Source organism: Podarcis melisellensis (genome assembly GCF_964234715.1).
Source record: "Podarcis melisellensis genome assembly, chromosome: 6".
NCBI lineage: Eukaryota > Metazoa > Chordata > Lepidosauria > Squamata > Lacertidae > Podarcis > Podarcis melisellensis.
In genome coordinates, this window is record NC_138538.1 from 53629505 (window position 1) to 53655673 (window position 26169).

Sequence of the window (26169 nt, forward strand, 5' to 3'; positions counted from 1 at the left end):
CTCCAACAAGACAATTGGAAATGCATACCTGATTTCAGCAGAAACATTAGTAGGCTCGTGTGGCACATTCCAATGTAAATAAGCAGGATAAAATTAATGCTAGAGCACATTTTTCTAGAACAAACAACAGTCTGAAACTTGGAAACCTCTGTAGCTTCAGATTTATTTTTTATTTTTATTTTTTTGAAACATTGGGCTGGATTCATTTGTGCTAGCCAAAGCCAGGGCAACAAGACCCACATGACCCAGTTACCTCCCCAAATCTGCTCAAGAGGATCAGGAGAACCCCCAGAACAGCACATGGGGGCATGGAGAAAGGGGAGATGATTCTATCTGGCAAGAATGAATGAATTAGATCTAGGATTGCCTGTTCTAGGTCTTGAAACAGTGCCCATAGCTTTAAGAGCACTGAGTCATAAAGATTGTATATAGCAGCATGGTATTGAAAGAGACTATTTGACCACTGTCCTGTCTTCTTTAGCCTGCAGTGCCATCTAGGTGTGTGGTGCCACTGTTTCATTGGCTGATGTCACTTGCGATCTTGGAACTCTTAAAACAAGTTTCTTGGTCTGAATCTGGCAACCTTAGCTGGATATGTATATATGACAAAAGTCAGAATGTGACTAAATTAACTTTTTGTGGTTTGGTATTATAGTTTACTATTTATCTGCCCTAGCCAGATGGGAGAATGAGCCCCTAGTTTTTACCATGTACCCTTGGTCATTTCTTGTTGGTAGGAATTGTTCTAGCTAATTGTACTCTCTCCCACAGTTGCCAAATGAGGAATGTCAAGTAAATGATTGTTTAGTGGATAAGTTATTCTCTAGTTCACTGCTATGGATTTTAGAGAGCATTGGGGCAAATTTGTTTCAAAATTGAAAAGGATGCTAACATGAACACTACTAATGGCACTATTCTACTCCTAAATGTGAAACTGTCTTTGAGCAAATGTTGATTCATAATAGTCACTTGCAGCAAACGTCAGTTGTATTAATACATTCCTGCAATAAACTCCTATAGAGTTTCTAAAATAAGAGGATTATATTGTGGAAAAAAATGTTTTAAATGACAAGTGCCTTTTAACTTTCATCAAATTCATGTTATTATCATGATGATAATATAGTATTCATGGTAGTTGAGAGGTAATGTGGTTCCCACTTCTATATATTTCAAGAGGGTGTGCAGAAAGGCAGAAGAAAGCAGGAGAAATGAACCGAAAGAGGCTAGCTCTGTGCTAGCATTATTTGAAGATCATGGCTATGCTACTACTGGAGAAGCTGGTGACAATGCTTCACTCACAGCGCAGGTCTGCAGCTGTCCTGAGGGATGTGTGAGCCTCTCTGCTGCCAACAAAACTGGCAGCTTGGCTGTCTCTAAGATGAATGACTCCCCTTGGTGCAAAAGGTCACCCAGTAATATACCTCCTGTTGCAACAAAGTTCACTCTGGCTAGAACAACAGTGATGTGGGATGAAAGAGAGGGCTCCAAAATAAGGCAGCATTCTTCTGAACTATTAGCAGTGTTCACCTTCAAGCAGCCTGATCCCATTGCTTGGCTTTAACCACAGCAGTGTGAGCCCTGATGTGCAACATTCAGCAGAGGTGGGGGACCCATGGAGTTCCAGATGTCAGAGTCTAAAACAGGCATCGGTCCTCCAGATGTTTTTGGCCTACAACTCCCATGATCCCTAGCTAACAGGACCAGGGTCAGGGATGATGGGAATTGTAGTCCCAAAACATCTGGAGGGCTGCATTTGCCTTTGCCTGGTCTAACAACATCTGGAGGACCATAGTTTCCTCACCCCTGTGTTAAGTCTGAATCCAGCCTTCACTTTAAAATGTTTTAAAACACCCCACCAGATGTTTAAGACTACAGTGTGGCCCAAACCATCTGGAGGGCACCAAGATGGCAAAGGCTGACCTTATCCTATGCCTGGCAAGTAGCATGGAGTTCATTTATTTTGTCCATCTGCCAGAAACTTCTATCCCTTTCCCTACTACTGGCTTTTTTTCTCTTACATTTATATCCCAACCTTTACCCCACCTCCTCATTTCATCCTCACAAATAATCTTGTGAGGTAGTTCAGGCTGGCAGACAGTGACTGGCCCAAGGCCACCCAGTGAGCTTTATGGCTGGGTGAGGATTTGAACCCTGGTCTTCTGGATCCTAGTGGAATCTAACCACAACACCATACTGGTTCTGTTTTCACAGTTATATATTTGTGCTGGCCTTCATGACATATGCCGGTCAAAAATATTCACAGAAGGTGAGAAAGGTCGATACCCCATTCAAATGCCCTGACAAAGAAGGATGTAATTCTCCTTTTCTGGCACAACTGTACCTTTTCAAGGGCAGGAGATAGAAGAGATACAATGGCTGTTGCATGGTTTGTGTCTGCTCCCAGTGCTGCCAAAAACACAATTTGTTCTGCCTCTTCTCTTGTATTTTTATCTTGTGATTTGCCCTGAGATCTTGGGATGAATGGCAGTATATGATAATAAATAATAATAATAATACCAGATAGAGTGGGGCCATAGTGCTCTATCCTATGGCTGGCTCTCCTGCCTCAGTATAGCAGTTCACAGAATCACATCGTACTTTGTGAACTTGAACACAATACAGTGATGCCTTCCAGCAGTCATAACCTTTTCAACACCACTGCAGTGTTGTCAACCCATTTCATTTGGGAGTGATCACATTCCAAATCCTGAAATCTCCTGTTGCCCAGGATCTATTTCTGGCAGCCCACACCCATGGCTTTTGTGATTCACCCTTGTCTTTTGAAAAGTACTGATCAAAGATTGTACCCATTCTCATCTTTACTCCAATCTGTCTAGGGATGGGTGGACTCACAGAAGCCCAGTCCATCCCAGTTCTCAGAAGTGACAAGACTAAGTATATTCTGTTCCATTTCCAGGTATATTTTTAAATTCCACCAGCAAGTACACATCAGGAATATGTGTTTAGAAGCATCTTATGAAGTAGTCTGAGCATTGCATTCTCTTCCCTCATTTTCTGAAAGTGTGTTGCTAGCCTTCCATAGCCTGAGCAGCTAGCATATGGGTCTTTTTGCTGTCACGTGCCTTGAGTGAAAACAGAGCAAGTCTCCCTTGCAGTGACAATGCTTAATGACGTTCCATTGCTCCTGGGGGGAATTGTACAGGAAAAAACCCCACAACTGCCTCCAACGCTTAAAGGGGGAAAGGGGACTGGGCCACTAATAGAATCTGCCAACTTGCTGATTCTGAAGTGGATCATTCTTCTAATCTGGGTCAAAATCTGGCCAGATTGATCAGGTGAGTTCACACTGGAATCTTAGTAGGGCAGATTCCTTCTCCATTCTTAAATTTATCCCATGGCCTTCGAGCAGCTATTCATCCCTACCTTCACGTAGTTGGGAACCAAGCAAGGCATTCCAGTTGTGTAGCACATGTTGAATCTGCCATTCTTGTTCATTAGAAATACTGGCAATTTGCCTTTCCAATTTTTAGATAAACTATTGGTTGCATGGAATTGACTGTGTAGCACTGCACAAAGTCTGGGCATCCATGGCATGTGTTCTTCTTCCTTGTTAGGCCACCTGGGCATTGCTGGTCCTCGGCTGGATCTTTGTGCCAGTTTACATCTCTTCAGGAGTGGTCACCATGCCTGAATACCTGAGGAAAAGATTTGGAGGGCAGAGGATTCAAATCTACCTGTCTGTACTGTCCCTCATCCTGTATATATTCACCAAGATATCAGTATGTATCTCGGGGAAATAGAGTTGTAGCTTGTAGAGCACAGCACTTTCACAGGGAGGTAATGGGTCATTAATGTAGACAAGTCATTCCACTATCCTCACTGAACTAGCCCTAAATACTGGATCAGTCCCTTCACTATACATTATATACAAGCTTTCAGGGCTACCACTCCATGTTGGAGGAGACCTGTTGTAGGGATATCGCGGAGGGGACAGTGAGGTCCGGAGCGAGCACACTCTCCACCAGCAGGCAGCCACAGTCTGCCTGCATGCGTGACCCTGGGGTGCAGGAAACCCCCCCCCTGACAAGCCACAGCTGTCTGTACATCGTTCCACCTCGGTCTGACCTTTTGCTGTCTCAGCAGTCAGCGGTGTCCTGTCTGTAACCTTTGTCCCTGAGACCTTTTGTCTCCTTCGTCATACACTGTGCAAGGGGAAAATGACGCTGTGGAAACAGGTGCCAAAATAGCTTTGTACCACCCCACGATCTCGGGACAGAAGATGTGTAAAGGTCACAGCCCAAAAATGTATTTGCCTAGCTTGCATATTTGTCTCAATCAAAGGAGGCTCCACAGGAATGGCAGCAGCTCGCTTCAGCCCACCTGTGCGCAGCTCACATGATGATCAACACCTGTCTTGGGCCTTCACTTCAACCTGTGGTGGTCTCCCTCTTCCATCAATGGGCCCTGGTGGGCTTATGTGATAGTAAGCAATGGTTGGATCTACCTGCCATTGTAATGTTCTCCCCAAAACCTTCATTACTCCAGGGTCTTATGAGAAATTTAAATGCAATGAGACCTAGCTGCCTGATGCAGCTTGGACAACCAGCCCAGGATTTTGTTTAATAGGTGGGGCAGAGCAAGTGTCAGCCATAGGCCCTGTTGGGGTGATGGAGTTTTGACAGGTGTCCAAAGATACCAGGTATGGATTCTGCTAGCTTTTGTCAACACATGCATTAGTTGAGATTGTGGCATTTCTGATGCCTGGTTTGATTATTTTCAAGAGTAATTTTATTGTGATTTTCCAGGTAGAACATTTATTAGAGATGTCATAATCCAATGCTACTGGAATCAAGGTCCTTTTTCTTGTATTTGTTCCAGACAGATATTTTCTCTGGTGCACTTTTCATCCAAGTCTCCCTTGGTTGGAACCTTTACCTTTCTACAGTGATCTTGTTGGTCGTGACAGCCGTCTACACCATAGCTGGTAACTATGCTGTATAATAATGCCACCACGAAAAGCACAGAGTTCCTTTATATAGCCATATAGTGTGGACAGCTTCAGGTCATGGTTCATGGATACCAGTGAGGGGACATCCAGTAGGTGGAGATTTCAACTGATATCAACCAAGCTACCTACAATGGACTTAAAAGTATAGCACCAGTAGTCAAGTTGGTGGGTGGGGAATGTTGTAAACTTCATATATCTCCAATATGCTGCATTCAGATTTGTGCTTTCAAAGCAACTTCGCTGGGTTTGAGGATCAAGCTACTTGAGGTGCTCAACTGTGTGACTGTCTTCCCTGAAGTGTGCGCTTAAGTTAAAGCAGCTGTGAGGAGCTAGTATTTGCAGCAGGAATTTATGAGGAGGGCAGGAGGTGTTTCTCTCCTGCCCTGCAAACCATTCTTTTCTTCTTCTTTTTTTAAAAAACACCATTTTCAAGCCCAGGTTGTCCAGGACACGTCTTTTTCCAGGACACGTCTTCTTTTTCATGGGTAGAGTTGTCACAGTGATCCATAGTTAAAAGTGGAAGTCGGCAAATGTGTCCTCTTTTTCGCTCTTCAAAATATGGCCGCCCAAGGCCAGGCAGGCATATTCTCTCCCCAAGAGGCAAAACGTCAGCTTAGAGTAGGCAATTTGGAAAAGAAAAATAGCCTAAGGGGAAAGACTGAGAAATGGCCCCTTTCCCTTTCTGATCCTGACTGCAGTTTCCTGCAACTGATTTGTCACAAGTTTGGTCCAAAATGTGCGAAGTTTGAAGAAACAGTGATTTCATTTATTCCATTCCTGAATTGCAGGGGTTTGGTTGATGCCTTTGGGTTCCCTTCCAACTCCACAATTCTATGATTCCATGATTCATTTTATGTATTCAAAACCTTAGTTTTTGTAGAATCACAGAACTGTAAAGTTGAAAGAGACCCTGATCTGATCCAACCCCCTGCGGTGAAGGAATATGCAGCTGCCCCATAAGCGTTATCAGCACCACGGTCTAACCAACTGAGCTATCCAGGCTCTTGCTCATGTGTTAAAATCCCATTCTTTTCATCGATTCATTTATTAGAATCACATTCCATTTTGTAACAGAGTAAGGGAAATCACCAAAATGTAGAAATATTGGTCTTTGAATCAGTTCTTTCTAATCTTTTTCACAGGTGGTTTAACTGCAGTGATATACACAGATGCTTTGCAGACTGTCATCATGGTGCTTGGAGCGTTGGTTCTTATGTTTATCGGTGAGATGAAGATGGGATTGTGTGGCTTTATTTCTTTGGCTAATAGAATGACACATCTTGGGGGGGAAACGCCAAAGCCATCTGGGTTGATGTCATCTAACTTCTACATCAAACTTTTTTTTATGAGAAAAGAAAACTGGACTTAAGTTTAGTTATCTGTTTATTATGTTTCATCTAATATCTGCAAAAGCTCTGCACAATTAATATGGCTTGTTTAACCAGTGTCTGGTTTGTTTGAGCATCTGAACCAAGCCTAACAGATTTAACTATTTTGTATTCTGGCAACCAACTACATTGCAAAGATATGGTTTGTTGTTGGCTTGCAAAATGTGGCTTGTTTTGACTATGGTTTGTTGTTGTGCCTGAACCCAACAACCTTTGGTTTGTCTGGCCACTTAAAGTGCCTTCCATGGGGGAGGGGGTAATTATTGGTAATCCATGGAGTCAAAAGCTTAAAGCCCTTCCTTCCAAATGCCATGGTCCCAATCCAGCTTGCCCCTCCCCGCAATACTATCCCCCAACACAAAGGAAACCATCAACAATTCACATTACAAACTTCACATCTGATTTGACCCTGCAAAATGTGGCTGGAGGGGACGATGCATGGCTGGGGAAAAATATGGATGGATGACATGAGCTTGCTGACTGGACTGTTGCCTCTTTCATTTTAGGCTTTGATAAAGTTGGGTGGTACGAAGGACTGCAAGAGAAGTATAGTAGAGCCATCCCCAGTGTCATTGTGCCAAACACTACTTGTCACTTGCCACGGGAAGATGCCTTCCATATGATGAGGGACCCTATCAATGGAGATATTCCATGGCCTGGACTTATATTTGGCCTCTCAGTGCTTGCTCTTTGGTGCTGGTGCACAGATCAGGTAAAGTAAATAGGTCTTTCTTGCTGCATGTTTGATAGATTTATCACTGCCCTCTACAGGAGAGTTTTAGGACAAATTTATTGTGCTGGGATCAAAAACCCATTGAATTATTTCAGTCAAAATCAGCATATGAGATCTCTGTTTCCTTGTACTTACAGCACGTAGGAATCATTTGCATTACTCAGATTCTGAGCATGCACTTAAAAAATCAGAGACAGAGTTAAAGCCTACTGTTACGAGAAAAAAACAATGGGTGCCTTCAGTGCTAGTTGCACGTGTATTTATGCAGATATTGTTTCTTAATTTGAGAAAGGTTATCTCTTGAAGATTCTTTATAAACCCTCTAGCCTAGCCTTCAGTTTTTAGTGACTGCCATTTCTTAACTATTTGGCCAAAAGATTGCTTTGACTATCTTGGTTCTCTTCTGTTTCCAAGAAAATGTGAAACAACCTGTGCAAAGTTTCCTTAAAGCTAACTGCTTCTCCTTTCAGGTAATTGTGCAAAGGTCACTCTCTGCAAAGAGTCTCTCTCATGCTAAAGGCGGGTCTGTGCTAGGCGGATATTTGAAAATCTTCCCAATGTTTTTCATTGTCATGCCGGGCATGATTAGCAGAGCTCTCTATCCAGGTAAGCTTCTGCTGGCTGTACTAAGGCTACACTTGCCCACAGGTGGCCATTTACAAGGAGGGTGGACAGCTGTAAACATGCAACCACCTATAGTAGGAACTCATCCAGCTATATGGGGAGACAAACTTTCCCAACTGGTCATTGGATAGGCAATAATATTGTGTTTGCAAGCAATTTGCAGTAAATTTATAAACAGCGTTCACAAGGTAAGCACAGTCATCTGCTGTCACCCTATATATGTATGAGTGGCACTGTCAGAAGTAATAACATTTGGGACAGGAAACACATGGCATGGATCTCAAACACAACCTGAAAAGCATATGTCTGCTGCACACTTAATCACCATAAATGTAAACAGCAACTGCTTCCTCTATATCTCCTATAACTAAAACCTGCATTTCTTTATTTACTTGCTTGCTCCAGATGAAGTGGGATGTGTAGACCCAGAAATTTGTGAAAAGGTCTGTGGAGCGAAAGTGGGTTGTTCAAATATTGCCTACCCTAAGCTAGTAATGGAGCTCATGCCTGTAGGTAAGGTAATTCTATTCTCGTCGAGAGTGAGGTGGACCACATGGGCAAGGGTTGGCCTGCTGGTGAAGTGGGCTAGTGCCTGGGTGGGCTGGTGAGAGTTCGCTGGTGAAAGTTAACTAGGCTTTCCTTATTGACTTCTTAGGACTCCGTGGCTTGATGATTGCCGTGATCATGGCTGCCTTGATGAGCTCTCTCACCTCTATCTTCAATAGTAGCAGCACCCTTTTCGCCATAGATATCTGGCAGCGACTCCGCAAGACGGCCACTGAACAGGAACTCATGATCGTCGGAAGGTCCTTTTTCTTCCCCACACCTTCATTTGCTTATCAAAAATGCTCCCTGAGCAGACACTGCCCACAAACTGCCTAGTGCCCTCAGTTGCCCCTTATCTGCAGGTGCACCTAGTGCAGTTTCCAAAGAGGTTTCATGCCCACGATTATCAAACTTCCTTGTGTGCCCTCCTGTTAAGGTTCAGTTGGAGCCCAAGCAATGCGTGAGCTGGGGCAAGAACTTGTGAGATGCCGCAAAAGTCATAGGAAACGTTCCATGGTGTATATTCCATTTCCAGGGCTGCATATTCTGCTTCAGTTAAGAACTGAAAGCAACTCAAACTGAGCCACGAAAGTGTCTGATCCAAATCACTGAACCTGATCCCAAAGCAGATTTGGTTGGACCAAACGCTCATGTCATTGCCCTCCACAGCTGGTGTCCTCTTGTCTCCATACCCAACTCCGCAGCTTGTGCTGTTGGCTGTGTGCTCTCCCCATTTCTGGGATTGCTCTGCAGCTGCTCAAGTGACTTCTGCCTGTAAAAAATCATGGCTGCCAGAGATGGGAGCTGTCCATGATCATTGCAGCAGCAGCATGTTTGCAGCTTTCCCTTAACGTCCTTTTGGTCAATGAAATGTACTCTCTGTTTGAAGTCTTCACAAAGCAGCACTTGCTGAGTTTTCCCCAAACCCCGTTGTGCCGTGAGGGGGGAAATCCCCCTCCCCCTTTCCATGGCTCCATAGAGAACATCAAAAGTTAGATTTGTCAAGTTGTGCAGAAGTAACATGCTTTGTCCTGCTCTTGCAGGGTGTTTGTCCTCATTCTCGTTGCCATTAGCATCCTCTGGATCCCCATCATCCAGCTAGCCAACAGCGGTCAGCTCTTTGACTACATTCAGTCAATAACCAGTTACCTAGCGCCACCCATCACTGCCCTCTTCATCCTAGCAATCTTCTGCAAGAGGATCAATGAGCCAGTAAGTACAGAATCAATGAGGAGGTGCGTATGAATAATAGCATCTCCCAAATGTCATCGTTTCATAGTTTTTCAGGGCAGACAAGACCATTCATTACGATTATATTGACTGACTTTCCCTTGAATGCAACAACTGTGGAATTTAGGCCCATTAGAGGACAGCATCTCTTTAAAAAAAGATTCTCAGGGCTTTGATTACTGGTTTAACTGAAAGAAGTGATAAGGCACAGGAAGTGAGAGGGGGAGCAGGGAGAAAAGAAGGGACTTCATAAAGATTCACCAAAACTTATTCTTCTCCCCCCCCCCCCACTGCTTAGAAAGTAATTCTTATTCAGAAACTGAATTTCCCTAGCTTTAATCTTCCAGTCATCAAATCTCCTTTGGTTTGAGACTTCAAGAGAGCTGAGCCGTATATAATTATGTGGGAGATCTAGCCACATTGTGAAATCACTTGCTTCTTTTTGACAAACTTGCTAAATAGACCCATTTCTGCAGAACTGTATGTCCTGGTATAACACCAGCACCTCAGATTGAGGGGAGCGTCATTTTTCTCTAAACCCACACAAGTGAACATTCAGTAACCACCTTTTGGGGCTCAGGACTCAAACCCCAGGTGCCCCAGTATGCAAGGAATACCAGTTAGGACTTGACTTCCTGGGGACCTTGGGGACTGTGCCTGTCCCAAACCCATAGCATTTAAGAGGATAATTTGAATAGGTATACTCCCTTCAAAGGGAATGGGGCAACCCAAACACTGACCAACTCACTTCAGGTCTTTGCCCCTTCAAACCCAGTTAAGGGTATTGGGGTGGGGGTGGAAGGAAAGGGCTTTGTTTTTGTTTAAAGGGAATTTCAAGGAATAAAAAGAAGTGGCATGAATTTCAAGGAATAAAAAGAAGCGACAGAGATCCGTTATTCTAGGCTACTTGTAGATGTGCAATATAATTTCCTGGCCTTTTAACCCATAGGAACCCATAGTTCTTTCATCAGTTTCACCAGCTTTGTTCTAGATTCCCACCCCCCTCCCAGGTGAAAGCTATACATTTCGTGCAAACTTGGGTTTTTCTATCCATTCAGCGCCCCTTGCTTGCTTTCCCTCCCCTCCCCTTCCCATGGGCACTCTTTCTCTAGCTAAGTAGAGTTCCACTGCTCTTTACATCGTTGTAACTCCAACCACTCCATAAATGAACCCGCACAAACCTACGCAGCTACATAAATGTCATTTACATAGGTCTGTTGTTTACCCAGTGTGGTTTGGGCAATGGCTGCATTAACTCTGTTCGTATTCCAGCTAATTGTATAGCTTGACTGATGAAATTTACAGGAACTTGGAGGGGACCATTCCCCCTTAATGCTGAAGAGCTAGTTTGGGACCTATCAATGTTCCTAGGGAGACTGATGTTCAAAGCCAGAGGGGTCCTGGAGAAACTCCACCTGATAATATGGATGCTTTTTAATCTGGGTTCCAACCAGGCATGCTGTTTTATCATTTCTGTGCTTCCTTTAACACATCCTTGCAATTTCAGTCCTATGTCCTGGACACTAACATGATATCTGATCCTGAGTTCATGCCCCAATGCTGTCAGCCTAATCCTAACTTCTCTTCCTGATCTGAAAGCCATCCTCTCCAACGCTGTAGCAGTGCAACACTATAATCAGTTCACTCATTAGTCTTTGCTGTCTTTTCAATGTAATTAGTCCCACGGGAGCCTCTCTAGAAGTTTCCACTGTGCTTCTGCAGTAATTAAAGGCTTGTAACGATGTGGGTTCCTATCTTGAAAATCTCTGCCAGGATGGAATTAGGGACCCCAGTTTTGTGTTAAGGACTCATGTGGTTGGTCCCACTCTTTGTATGCCTTTAAACATTAAACTAGTGCTGTAGGATAAACTGTCCAAAAAGCTGTTCTGAAAGCATTACTTTAAAAAGGTAAATACATTGGCTCAGAGGCAGAGTGTTACAGTGGCCAAAAGCTTATTGGTCTAGGGATGTGGGATTTTTTGTTACCAGAACCAAGATAACTAAGTTAAGATTTGAAATAAGGCCTTCTAAATCTAGTTATGGCGATCTTATATATTAGGTGACAATGACTCTCATAAATAAATACCTGTTAAAATGTAGTAAAGGTAAAGGTACCCCTGCCCGTACGGGCCAGTCTTGCCAGACTCTGGGGTTGTGCGCCCATCTCACTCAAGAGGCCAGGGGCCAGCGCTGTCCGAAGACACTTCCGGGTCACGTGGCCAGCGTGACATCGCTGCTCTGGCGAGCCAGAGCTGCACACGGAAACGCCGTTTACCTTCCCGCTAGAAAGCGGTCCCTATTTATCTACTTGCACCCGGAGGTGCTTTCGAACTGCTAGGTTGGCAGGCGCTGGGACCGAGCAGCGGGAGCGCACCCCGCCGCGGGGATTCGAACCACCGACCTTTCGATCGGCAAGCCCTAGGCGCTGAGGCTTTAACCCACAGTGCCACCCGCATCCCAATAAAATGTAGTACATGTGTTTAAATTATAACTAAATATGTTTTTAGCCCTTCTCTCAATAAAGAACGAAATTGGATCATGTTAATTTCCAAACTGGGATGTTTTAACAAAATCAATAAGCAAGGATTGGGTTTAACTAACTTATTCCACCAGTGGAAGCCAGCCCAAGGAATTCCACTAGCATAACAGGGGTTTCCCCAACTCACCCCCCCCCCGCACACTCTAACCTCCACTCTGAAGGGACAGGAGAACCCGCAGAACACCATATGTTGGTAGCGGAGACACTTCCCTTGGGCAAGCACTGATGGAGCAATCTCCCAAGCACTGCTTTGAATCCCACCCCATGTTTCCAACTCCTCCACTCAAATTTCATCACATCTCCCTATGTTTTCTTCCCAGGGAGCTTTCTGGGGACTGATGTTTGGGTTAGCAGTCGGACTCGTTCGGATGGTTATGGAGTTTATCTACATGGCACCCTCCTGTGGCGAGGAGGACCAGAGGCCAGCTCTGTTGAAAGATGTGCACTATCTGTACTTTGCTATCCTCCTGTGTGTGCTAACGGCAGCTGTCATCGTCACTGTTAGCCTCTGCACACCACCAGTCCCAGAGGAAAATGTAAGTGGCTTTCAAGGATGAATATTATTTTTAAAACAAAACACCCAAACACTTGCTTAGTTTTCCTTGTTGTACCTTGGACCCCTCAGTACTACTGTAAACTGGAAAGCCCTACAAAGAAGTCCTCTTTCTGCATGGTCTTGCTTCCCAGGTATTATAGGGTTAAAAATCATTTAGACTCAGTGAGCACTGGAAATGGAGAGCAGGCTTCCATGCTGTGAGGACACTACTGGCACATCCTATCAAGTAGAGAGGCAGACAGTGGGGAAGAAATCATATTAGAATGGGCTGCTGAGGAGGGGATGTAATGGCTCTAATTGAACCCTCTCTCGTATTTCAGAAGAGACGGCATCAATCTTGTAAGCTAACAAGATTAATATTGTTGGAGCCTTGGCATTTAGAAAGAACATTCCATCCCAAAGTGATCTCAATTACATTGAACGACTGAGGTTTGGTAGCAAAGAACTTTATTTCATTTGCTGCATAAAGCTGGTTAAAAAAAAAAAGTTTTCTTTCAGTGAGTTCTTGAAGAGATGCTTTGAATACTTTCTCACAAGTCTGGTTTTCCCAAAAGCAGCCCAATCCTGGTTTGACTGGGTCAGCTTAGTGAATAATGGAAAGAGTTTTCCTCAATGAACAAAAGTATGGATCATATTCTCAACTGATGTGAATAGACAATGGGTTCAGAGTGCCTGCAGCCCTCAGGTAGCCTTCCTTCCAGGTGGCAGACAGCTTCAACTCCACTTCACTTCCCATATCAGAGTGGGGCTCTCAGAATTGTATGGCCTAGGAATGGTGAAGAGATTTGTCCAGGCTGCATTTTTCAATGAGCTGGACTAATATATAATCTGAAGCATAATTATCCTTCAGATTTTGCACTGGTCTGAATTTTAGAATGCAGGTTTAAAATACATATTTTGTGATAAAACATGTACTTAAATATGAATTTTCAGACAGATTAAAAAAACCAAAATGTAAATATGTAATGGAACACATGCAAAACAGACAAGGACTGAAAAGCATGGCCTAGCATGGCCACAAAGGAGTGATTAGTGAACCTCGGGCTGAAATGATCTCTTGAATGATCTCTTGAACCTATGCTCTTGAATGGATAAGGACCCTGGCTCCCCAGTGCAGAGTTGAGTACAATCCTCCTGGAGTTTTATCTGGGAAAGTGTGACTACACATGGCCTCTCAAAACTTTCTCTGATGACCTTCTCCTCTGACAGTAGCAAATGGACAGAAGAGGAAGGAGAGATTTGTATCTGGTGTTTGAGTAGTACCGTTAATGCACCAAGCTTTAAATGAATTACAGCCTAAAAACAGCAAGCAGAAGCATTTTTCCCTGCTGTTTTGGACACTCTCCCATCCCTGTGGTGATGGATGCTGTACTGCAAAACAAATATGCAAAGAATTTGTTTGGTATGCCTCAGAGTTCATATGTCTTCATTGTACATAGCCCATATTGTGTCATGTCGTCCTTGAAAACTCTGCAAAGGAGCTTACAATTAAATTTGAGACTGTGAAGCTGAAACGCAACTGCCAGATGCCAGATGGCATTTTGGAAGAGAAGGATTTATTCTAGTTCGACAGAGGAAAAGGGGGGAGGAAAAACTTTTTTAAACAATCTTGACAAAGTTTCTTTTAAGGTTTGTCAGACGAGAACACGAGGAAGTGGGGAGTGGCAGAGGAGGAAGTGAGGTCACAAGAGGATAGTGGTACTGTATTAATTCAATTAAAAACTATGTCCCACTTTTATTTATAAAATAAACTCAGAATAGATTGCAAAAATATTAAAATGTCTTAAAAGGCAATAGGAGTCAGAATTCTTTATCCTCACAGCAGCTCCCCCCCGTCCTGAATACTGAAACTATTCTACTGAGGGATTGTGAACCCTACTGAATTTATTTCTTTAGATGATTTATATGCCCAGGGTGGTTTACAGCAAAGCACCCAGATCAAAATCCATAAAAACAGAACAATCCTTTAACAGCACATAACAACTAATTAGTGAATAACAAGTAACTCATAGTAGTAACAGCAGCAGCAATCACATCTCCCCTCCTCCAAATGTGCACTGAAAAAGAGGAGTCATAGCTAGCCTCCTAAAACTATAGATGGAACCAAATGCACCTTAGCAGTGTATCAGGAGCCACCACTGAAAAGGTCCTTTTCAAGGTTATCACACCATGTACCTCATTCCACAGAGAGACTACCAGGTGGGTTTCATCTGCTGATCTTAGAGCATGGACAGGTTGAGCCAAGACATTGGGGGCTTTAAATGGGGTAGGCTGGAGCATGGGGAGCGAGGGAGAAGAAAGATCCCCCCAAATCAGGCGGAAACATTTACCATGTTGCTTCCACTCAATTTTGTGAGATTCTCCCTCAACCCTTATGGTTATTTGAATGAATGAATGGTTATCATCAGATAAGAAGGTCCTGCAGCCACTGTACCTCCCAGCTTGTAGGTTTACCTGCTCAGTGTAGTTTGTAGAACTCTAGTATGTGCTTGAAAAAAAACCAAGAGAAGACAAACTAAGCAACTGGTGGAGTAATGGGGTCTCAGGTTGGCATGATGGGCCTTTCATAGACACATGGTCTCTCTCCAGGTGAATGCATTGGAACTCTAGCATGTCAGAAATAAGTGTCCTACACAAGCCAAAGTCATGATGAGCCTTGCCCATGAATCTGTTTCCTATCCAATAAGTGCATTTTAGAGTTACAAGCATTAATCACGCCTGCACTTAAATTAGTTTAAGTGTTTTTGTCGTTACTGCTAAAACTATTTTATTTCATCCTAATGTATCTCTTCCCCTTCACTCACCAACAAGCCATTTGTGTTCAGAGGAAGAGGGAAATGTCTCCTGGATCCTTTTGTGTCCTCCAATTTCATTACATTCTAGTTAGATTTAATGAGTAACCAAAAGGGAGGAAAAGGAAAGGAACGTAAAAAAGAAAGAAAGAAGCCCCTAAAAGGATTCTTCAGGAAAGATGAGGATCATCAAATCAAAGCAATTTAGCACAATGTGACAAGAAAGATTAGCCTTGCCTGATGCTCATCTTGGTTGAAAATAATTTAAATAAAGCTATAAATCTTCCGGAGATTATACAACTTTTGTGTCAGCTGGAAACTGCCTTCCAGATTTTGTGCCTGAAATTCAAAGTATTAAAACTACTGTTCATTTATAAGTGACCTTTTGAGAGTTACTTTCCAAGTAGAGTAGTATGCTAATAGCATGCTATGTGCAAATGTGTCTGTATTAGAACTCCCTACAACATTTTTGTTTTTTACAAAAGCAACTTTAGGAGGGGTCAGTTTGGAGCAGAGAAGTGGGGTGTGTGTACTTAATGCTTCAACACAAGAGAGATGGGTGGCTTCCACATGAACTGGTGCTGCTTCCACATGCAAGTTTTTCAGTGTTCACATGTCGCCATCTTCTTCAAAATACCCAGGAGGTTCCGGTTCTCTCTTCTGTTTTGTATATATAAAGGTTCTGTGTGCCACTCTACAATTCTATGATTTTATATTATTGTGATTCTGGGAGAAAGCAAATCACAAGGTACTTACTTTTGAGTAGACATACATCAGATTGTGATGTGCCTTTTTAGTAAGAGTTGCAGGACAACCTATCCCCACACAATTTGTGTGGCTAAAGCCATGCTCCTTTAAGCCCTTCTGTGTCAATCTGAGTACATCTAAAGCAAGCAGACGCATAAGCTAAATGACACACAAATATTCTTCAGCTTTCACACCTTTGTTTTTGATTTGCAAATTACCCAGCTTGCCCGACTGACATGGTGGACTAGACACAGCAAAACAGATGAAAAAGACTTGGAGAGCCACACCTGCCCAAGCACAGAGATGATTTCCTCCAAGAGAGAGAATGATGTAGATACTGTTCAGTCAGAGAATGGAGATTTAGTATGTAAAGAGCATGGAGGTATGTTACCTGTTTTCTCCTTCCAGTTGTATATTTTTGTGTGCGCACAATATACATAGAACATCCAGGGTCCATCAAAGCCAATAGATGGCTAGAAAGCTTGCTCCATAACCTTGTGTCCTCTCAGTGGCGTAACGTGGGTTGTCAGCACCCGGGGCAAGGCAAGTAATTTGTGCCCCCTAACCCGTGGATTTGTGCCCCCTAACCCATGGATTTGCGCCCACTAACCCTAACCCCCAGATGTTGTGCCCGGTTCAGCCAGCCCCCCTGCACCCCCACACTACGCCACTGTGTCCTCTGCTTAGTATAAGTGGTTTGCCAAACTAGACACACCATGGTAGATAGGTGTAACTTTCTGCTCATGTTATAATGTATTGTACTTTTTCCTGATTTTATGGTTGTATCTTTTTGTAAACTGCTTTGAGGGTTTTAAAATCAAGCAGTGTATAAATTTTATGAAATAAATAGAGAGCTAATGTTCCTAGAAATTAGCCGAATCTATGAGCATCATAGGTTTTGGTTTTTGCAGCAACATGTGCCAAATTCTACAAAAACTGATCAGTGTAGCATTCAATAAGGTACATTTTATAATGCCCCCCCATGACTGTTGTTCTTTAAGAGGCCTATTTTGAAACATTTTCCTTTGATGTGTAACATTTCTCCACTAAAATGAGGGAAACCAAAGATTGGAAAGCTTAATTGGACTTTTGGTCAGAGGAGTTACTCTTTTACAAGTTCACAGCACTGCAATGTTATCTTCTGGCAGCAATTTGAGAGCAGAAAAAGGAAACCCAGTGGTTGCAACTTGAAAGTTGGATGGATGTAAAGTGTTGTGTTTAGCTGGAATAATCATCATTCATTATCACAAAAAGATCTTGCATAAAATGTTTTAGTCATTTTCATACAGAATGTGAGAGTCAGCTCAGTGAGGAGATGCCACAAATATTTGTTTAGGATTAAAGCCATTCTCCTTGCCTCTCAGTCTAATCCGCAGGTATAATGGGAAACAACAACAAAGCAGCTTAAAAACCAATAAATGTATTATGACATGAACTTCTGACAAAATAGACTGCAATCCACTGAAGTATAAATCAAAGCATAATAAATTAATTTGGCCACATCCACACCATACATTTAAAGCACATTTAACATGCATTTAAGACACACTGATTCCCATAAGGAACCCTGAGAAGTGTGATCTCTTAAAAGGTAAAGGTACCCCTGCCCGTACGGGCCAGTCTTGCCAGACTCTGGGGTTGTGCGCCCATCTCACTCAAGAGGCCAGGGGCCAGCGCTGTCCGAAGACACTTCCGGGTCACGTGGCCAGCGTGACATCGCTGCTCTGGCGAGCCAGAGCTGCACACGGAAACGCTGTTTACCTTCCCGCTAGAAAGCGGTCCCTATTTATCTACTTGCACCCGAGGGTGCTTTCGAACTGCTAGGTTGGCAGGCGCTGGGACCGAGCAACGGGAGTGCACCCCGCCGCGGGGATTCGAACCGCCGACCTTTCGATCGGCAAGCCCTAGGCGCTGAGGCTTTTACCCACAGCGCCACCCGCGTCCCGTGATCTCTTAAGGGTGCTGGAAATCCAAGCTCCGTGAGGAGTAAACAGCAGTTCCCAGGTTCATTGTGGGGGCGCCGTGTGCTTTAAATGTATGGGGTTGTATCCAGCACAGCTAAAGGTCACTTAGCAGTATACTTGCTCCACTGGTGAAATGTTTTGTACCAGTAGAACATTGTCGCAAGAGAGAATGCATAGCAGATTGCACAAAAATTTGCTTATGCAATCTGTTGCATTGGATTCTTCTTCTGCACAACATTTAAACTCACACTTGCACTAGCAGACAGAACATTGGATAAAGCCTGTGGCCTTTAAGGTGCCACAACACTTTGTTGTTTTTGCTGCATTTGTTGAAAATTGTTGCATAGCAAGTAAAATGGGATAACGTTTACAAAGCCCCCTCCCCAAATCCTTGGATTTTCTAACTTGGCTGAATTCCCACCCTTTGCTCAGAGCTGTTGGATTTACCTTCATCAAAGTGTTCCTTTTAGAGCTCATTGTCCTATATCTTTGTACAAAGATGGGGAAACTGTGGTCATGCATATGCTGTCGAGCTCCAACTACCATCTGCCCCAGACATCATGGCCAATAGTCAGAGATGATGGGAGCAACATCTGGAGGATAACAGGTTCCCTAGCTCTGCTTGGTGCCTATGGAATAACAGCTATGCTAGCCCACATGTTAAGTCCAGAACTGAGAAAAAAAGGCAGGGAATCAGGGAACCAGGAGACAGGGGCACTATTATCCTCTGAAACTCCTTATTGTGGAGAGGTCCAAAGGAAACAGGTCTGGAAACCACTGTAAAACGAGACCAGACTTTTATCTGTGGGTCTGACAGGTAGTTTGATTCACATCCGAAGCAGCTGTTCAGCCTAATGTTGTTAATTATTTGTCACCTTTGTTTTCACATGAACTAAACTCATCTGTCCTTGCATCTGTTTGTAAACAGCTATCCTGAAGATGAGGTTATTAGCACTGACGGCAAAGGAAATGTAACATCCTTCATGCAAAAGCATAATGAGGCTCTGTGTGTGTGTGTTTATGCCATTTTAGTACCTCAAAGGGCTGAATTTGGAAAAATAAGTGGGAAAGATATAAGATATAAGGGTTTCCTTCTGTTTTATATCTGGTCTGTTCTACCATGAGAGATGAAGAGGTTCAACAGGTGAAGTGAAGCTTTCCCTAGCAGGCAGATGTTATTAAAGGCACAGGAACTGAGAAAGACAGGGTAACAATGCTATGCACACACACGTCATATTAACCAACAGATCTCATTTGCTGGAGGGACTTCACAGAAGGAAAGCAGGACAACAAAGCAAGAGCTTCTGTACTTCACGGCTTAGCATCCAGGAGCAAGGGCTTTACTTGTGTTCACTAGTAAGGTCCTTCTAACAGTGCACCCAATAGTACTGGTTCCCATTCATTATGAAGTGTCCATGGGATCTAAATGCTGCTTCTTGGTAGCCTCAATAGTTAGGCTATAGCAGTGAGAGCCAAACTTGGCCCTCCAGCTGTTTTTGGACTACAACTCCCATCATCCCTAACAGGACCAATGGCCAGGGATGATGGTAATTGTAGTCCCAAAACAGCTGGAGGGCCAAGTTTGGTCATCAGTGGGCTATAGTCTAGAAGTGGGAGCCAATGCTGGAGTTCAGGGGATTCAAGCCACCTGGGGATTGGGGTAGTACATTGACCAGCAGTATAATGTCCTATTGGCTCCAGTAACCAGTGCAGTAGCCATGTTGTACTTCGGAGTTGGGGAACCTGTGTGAGTTCGTGACTCTCCCATACTTCATCTGTCTCTGTCATAAAGTTACCGCATCCTGCTAAAACTGTAAAATACCAGTAAGTTGTTCATATAAAGTCACACAAAACATTAAAAAACCCACACTGTTTTCCTCATTTTTTCCCCATTCAGGAGTGAAGCATCCTTGCTGGAAGAAAGTGTTTTTCTGGTTCTGTGGGATTTCCACTGACCCCAAGCCCACTTTAACCAGAGAAGAGGAAGCGGCGCTTGAAAAGAAACTCACCAGCATCAAGGAAGAGCCAGTGTGGAAGGCTGTTTGCAATGCCAATGCTGTAGCTCTCTTGGCTATTAACATCTTCTTATGGGGATACTTTGGATGAGCCCAGGATTGCCTTGCTGCAGTTAGAACAAGCACAGGCATCAACCGGAAGCTACAAGTTGCAATTCATCCAGCCGTGGACCTACACTGTGGTTTTAGCTGGTCCCCTTCTCTCAGTCTCCACCCCTATCAGTGATACCTTGACCTACCTCATTGGGTTGTTGTGAAGACACACGATAAAGTGATTTACACACCACAAGTCTAAAAAATATTTATTATTAATAGATGTTACTTTCCTCCAAAGCTCCATGCTTCTGAAAATGGTGAGACATCTTTATTTATACAGTCATACCTCTGGTTGAATGTGCTTCATGTTGAGCATGTTCAAGTTGCGCTCCACGGCAACCTGGAAGTAACGGAGCGTGTTACTTCTGGGTTTCGCCGCTCGCGCATGCGCATTCAAAATGACGTCACGCGCATGCGCAGAAGCAGCAAAAAGCAACACGTGCGTGCACAGATGTGCCGTCGCTAGTTACGTTTGCTTCTGGATGAGAACGGGGATCCAGAACAGATCCCGTTTGCATCCCGAGGTACCACTGTATATAAAGTGGGGAAGAAGAACAACAGGGTAATTTTTAAAGCAAGAGATGCAATTAACATACCTTCCGGTCAGTCTTATTTCTTGAATGGCATGTACTCAGGCTGCCAGTCAGTGTAGACAAAACGAAGCTAGATGGGGCAATTATGTGACTGGGTATAAGGAAGCTTCCTATGTTCCTATCCGCAGGTAAGCCTCAGAACAGGAAGCAGCTAATACCAAGAGTGCATTCATTATGCTCCTTTGGCAGCTGCCTATGCAGTGTTTAATTCAAAGGTCTGGCCAGGATGTGCTGCATGAATTGTGCTGAGAAACATAATGGGTTTTTGAATGCATTCAGGTGGGGTCGTTGGAAACAATGGAATATAAAACCCAGATTTCCATTCTGTTCCCAACCACTGATGGGCACCATCAGAACTAGCAGCACCAGAACTAGGCATCAGTTCAACCGAGTAGAACTGTTTAGAAGACCTATATGCAGTCTCATACTGTACAGACATACATGGGTCAGAGGCTCTGACTTACTAAAGAAACAAAAAAATTCCTTCCAGTAGCACCTTAGAGACCAACTAAGTTTGCTATTGGTATGAGCTTTAGTGTGCATGCACACTTCTTCAGATAAATCACTAAAGAATGATTTTTTTCATGCTGGGACATTTCAAGAAATGAGTTGTTAGCACTATAGAATTCATACTTGTGTGTGTGTGTTGAAAACAGATTGTGATAGAACAGCACTATCCTAGGTGCAGTGCGTTGCCTCAATTGTAATTGACGTGTAAGTCCCTTGGCAGCAGACATTTTTAATGATGTCAATGCATACTTTCTTATTAATCTTCCTTGCTAGGGCTGTGTCGATCAGCAAATGATTATCATTCATTTTCCTGACAAATCTATCAAGGTCATTCATTATGGTTCCACACACAAAAAAAGAATCTTCTTTTAAACTAAGATTAATGACTTGCTGTTTTGTTGTCAGGCTGGCTGAGCAAGAGGAAATGAAATTAACAATGAACCCCTACAAACATGTCACTACACTAATTTATTGGGGAAATATTTTAAAATGTTATCTGAAATATAGTGGGTTTAAAAAGAAAACCTGCTTCTATGGCACATTTTTAGTAATGTAAGCAAAAAAACCTCTACAAATTTGAGGAAGATGGGCATCAGATTTGCAAATCACTTTTCATCTTTTATGCACTACTCCCTATAAATTCTAAATATATAGAGGAGTTAATAAGATGACTTTCTCACCAATTAAGGCATTCATCTTTATTACACTGCAATCCATTTTGTCCAACACCAAGAAAATCCTTCCATGCTCGTTCATTCAAATTTAAAAAGACTTTCAGCTGCTAGAGACCATTCAGATCAGATAATTACCTTCCATTTCCAGCCTGAAATCCTAAACTTTGTTCAGATTGTTATACTGGCAAACTACAATGGCACATTAAAAACAACACAGTATTCTGGGATGTTTTCTTACAATGTTAGCAAGCACTAAATAGTATACAGCAGTAGTTTTCTTTAAATAGTTGAAAAACTCTTTTGTAAGAACAATTCCTTTGCTATGCAAGCACAACTGGGGTATGTGTGTGGCAGCGCTACACCACCACCTCATGTCAGGTGATGTCACACAACCATGTACCTAGGAACCCTGGCCCAGTCAGGTTTGTGAAACCTGCATGGGTGTTCAAAAATGTACATATTTTCATCTTACACACTGTATGGGTTTGTGGAGGTAACACCAGTGTACATGCAGCTGAAAGGGGATGCGGGTGGTGCTGTGGTCCAAACCACTGAGACTCTTTGGCTTGCCGATCAGAAGGCTGGCAGTTTGAATCCGCCCAACGGGGTGAGCTCCCATTGCTCTGTCCCAGCTCCTGCCAACCTAGCAGTTCGAAAGCACACCAGTGCAATTAGATAAATAGGTATCTCTGTGGTGGGAAGGTAAACAGCGTTTCCATGTGCTCTGGCTTCCGTCATGCTGTTCCATTGTGCCAGAAGCGGTTTAGTCATGCTGGCCACATCACCCAGAAAGCTATCTGTGGCCAAAGCTCGCTCCCTCAGCCTGAAGTAAGATGAGGGCTGCACCCCGTGGTTGCCTTTGACTGGACTTAACTGTCCAGGGGTCCTTTACCTTTTCGTTTTACACACAGCCGCCATCCTTGTTTTGGAAAGTGTGGCACTCTGCTAAGGCAAGAATTCTCAAGTGCAGAAGTGTCGCCTTCTCAGTTTGGCACAGCTAAGGAATTGGAAGTGAGTGGCAAAATCTCTCACTGTTGTTTAAAGGGCAGTTCCCACAAGTGGTCTGCTAACATGAGCGATATTACTGAGTGAACTGAGAGGTGACAAAATGCTACGTAGCTGTTGCAGAGCAATGGAAGCACTAGTGGGACAGAGGCAGTCACATTTCAGTAACTCAGTGCTGCTGAAACAGTTTAGCACAATGCGGTGGGGCAGGCAGCACTGTCCCTAAGTATCGGCCACACTGAAACTGTTACGCTAGAGTTCTTATTGTCCAGAAGAAGAGAAAATCGACCTCTGTACAAGCAAAAAGATGGTCCCTGGTGAGATGGTGATTCCCATCTACCATAGTCTGCATTTAAGCAAGGAGATGGTGAAGAATGTGTATGATAGCTGCCAATGGAATTGATTCCAAGAGGTGGTTCCTCATCAACAGAGGCAAAAGCATTTTTCACTCTTTCTCTGTTGCCTGTGGGTTCTGTTCAAGCCATTTTGTATTGTGTCTGGGCAAGACTTCATTGTCCACTGGGTCATTCATCTTATCACAATGATAAGACTGGGTTTAAAACTCAGTCGGAAAAAAACTACCCTACACATGTGTTACCACTGAAGTAGCAAGCAGACTTCAGAGATGTTGGGGCTTTTTACACAGAGGGCATAAGAGAAAGCACCAAACAACCCACACCAATTAAAAAAAATTAAACTGTTTATATTGCTGTAACTGCCCTGGGATCTTCTAGTGAAGGGCAGGTAATAAATCTAACAATGATAATAATATTCTGCATGTAAAAGTACAAACAATTGCAGTACTCTTTAGAGGCTTCTGAAGATATTCTACTCTTCATACAAATAAACCACATAATTTTCTGCAGTGCTGAGACCTGCAGCAAATCAACTTGCTAAGCAAATATATTGCCCAAAGCTGCATTTTTTTTCAAAGAGAGACTCACTAGCTAAAGTCATGTAATTGCATAGAGACTTAACAGTGGTGTGGGAAAGGGAAGTTATGTCTCCAACACTTTTTAGGAGAGTATGTTTAATAGATGTTTATTAATTTTTCAAAAGTACAGAAAGGAGGAAGGCTTATCCTTTGCTATCTAGAGGCATAGGAAATGGGAAGAAACAAAGACAACTTTCTTTTAAAAATTACAGCTTGAATGTGGAGAAAAATACCGCTAGAAATATCACAAGATATTTTGTTCCAGTTTTTGCTGTGAATTGGTGGAGCTCCCTTGTTAGCAAATTAATGGAAACTCAAGCCACTTCTTTGGAATAACGTAATTACTGTTACGCCTTTTTAATTGTTGCTTAAAATGGGAGTCGTAAGGGAACCTTCAGCAATGAGTCCTGATCACTTACACGTGGGACTTGTAATCGCTTCTGTTGGTGCAACCGTTTACAACTGATGGGGACAGAAGCACTGTGTTGGGACCGCCAGCAAACCACCATTTTAGTTTTTTTGTTATCCTACAGCCATCATCTCTGAAGATTTACAGACAGGCATAAAACAGATTACTGTTATAATTTCTTAGCGTCTGCAGGGCTAAAAAGTTTGGAGAACTTTAAAGGTTATTTGAGAGAGAGTGAACTGAAGTTCTGTTTAATATTGAGAAAAGGGAGGTGGCAGAAACTCAACTTTTAACTTTAAAAGCTCTGTTTTTCTAGTTGCCTTCTGACATTCATTTGCAGCGAGCCACACGTTTAAGTGCCTTGCTATTTGATCCTCCAAATTCAGTGGAATGGGAATGTGTTTAGGCAGTATTAGCTCTGCATCGTGCCTTTGTGCAGTGTATGCACATCTTGAGATCTCAGAGTCTGCACTGGAAGAGGCCAAATGGGCCACCATTACCAGTTTCTCTGGGAGGAGACCAAAGGTAGCCAAAGCAGAATGCAACATGAGTATACCATATTCCAGGCCTTCTAAAAGCTCATGCAGCTATTCCACATTTTTCTTGATGGTTAATGTAGTGCTCAATATGTAGCAAAGGAAGAACCCTGGAAAGGCAGATCTTGGGGTTTTTAGTGTATGGCTTCCAAAGGCCTTGAAGCTTTTCTCAGCCATGTGGACTAACAAGGATGAGCATTATTGGGAACACCCGAGGTAAATCGGCTGTGGATTAGAAGCATTCAGTCTCCAAAATTAGTGGTGCTGAGTGGTGTTTTCATTCCTGCACCAATGGCTATGCTGCCCTTTCAACGGCTTTGTTTTGGAATGGATTTTTAATCAGCAGATGGAACATGATCAAAGCCATGATGATAAATAAACTGCCTCCAATGGTGAAAATTTCAGCAAGGGAAACTTTTAACTTTCACGAAGACAAAAGACATCTGCTATCTTCTCTGTTTAAATCTCATCAAGGTATATAGAGCAGCACAGCAATTTAGAATCCATGCAACTTTCCAAATAGTATCTTAATCTCCAGCCCTTATTTCTGGTGTTAACAATAGAACATTCATTCACTTTTATACACTAAGCACAAGGCATAATTAAGAAAACAACTCTCGTGTGTATGCTAAGCCCCTGCCTTGATTGGCCAAATTATCTTAGATTATTTAGAATGCAAGACCCTGGAGCATCCTCCAGCAGTTTTTGTGTTTCTTTGCTATTTTATCTTCTGACAAGTTTCCCAAAATAGAAGAATGGGGTACAGTACAGTCGAGTTGCATTGCAGCCAAGATACTGCCTACACAAATGCCAGGGAGAGAAGCTAAATGAACCCCGAGCATATGGTGCTCTGCTGACAGAGCTAAGAAACCAGTTCTGCATGAGCAGCAAGGAACATCTTGAAGCACACAAGACATATGTGTTTTAGGGAAAAGATTGAAGTGTTTCATAATAGAAAAGGACAAAGTGAAATACAAGTGCTGCATAAAATTTTAATTAAAAACTGGTTTCACCCTTCAACGTGACTAGGCAATATGCTTCACAGATGGATTTCGTATTTTAAGTATTATCCGCACCAAAAAAGTAAATGAGACAAATAAAGTCTTCAAAAATGCCACAGAGGCTAAGATGTATGTAAACACTAGATGATTGTGCAGAAAACAAGGCAGGCAAGGAAAGCAACCTTCTGTCAAATGTTTACTGCTGGAGAGTGGAGAAAGCCAGTTCACACAATTGCAGCCTTTGAATACTTTCATCCTGCTGAAGTCTTTCCCCACCCCAGGAGAGGACCAACTGACAACTGCCCTGT

The 26169-nt window shown here is 43.0% G+C and overlaps 1 protein-coding gene across 4 annotated transcripts in view; it reads left to right on the plus strand.

Annotated features, from left to right (window-relative positions):
• Nucleotides 1–20392, plus strand: part of SLC5A9 (solute carrier family 5 member 9) — a 34621-nt gene extending 14229 nt beyond the window's left edge. For 2 of the 4 annotated variants that reach the window (XM_081913949.1, XM_081913950.1), the window contains exons 5-15: nt 3576–3740; nt 4840–4945; nt 6112–6192; nt 6864–7069; nt 7561–7696; nt 8120–8227; nt 8370–8520; nt 9304–9472; nt 12350–12565; nt 16347–16506; nt 19986–20392. In XM_081913949.1, the coding sequence (XP_081770075.1) occupies nt 3576–3740; nt 4840–4945; nt 6112–6192; nt 6864–7069; nt 7561–7696; nt 8120–8227; nt 8370–8520; nt 9304–9472; nt 12350–12565; nt 16347–16506; nt 19986–20194 (1707 nt within the window). In that variant the 3' untranslated portion in view covers nt 20195–20392. Of the gene's footprint in view, nt 1–2638; nt 3297–3575; nt 3741–4839; nt 4946–6111; nt 6193–6863; nt 7070–7560; nt 7697–8119; nt 8228–8369; nt 8521–9303; nt 9473–12349; nt 12566–12905; nt 13029–16346; nt 16507–19985 lie in introns of those variants that run through there. The other 2 variants (XM_081913952.1, XM_081913951.1) reach the window with 2 other exon arrangements.
• The last annotated feature ends 5777 nt before the right edge of the window (nt 20393–26169 follow it).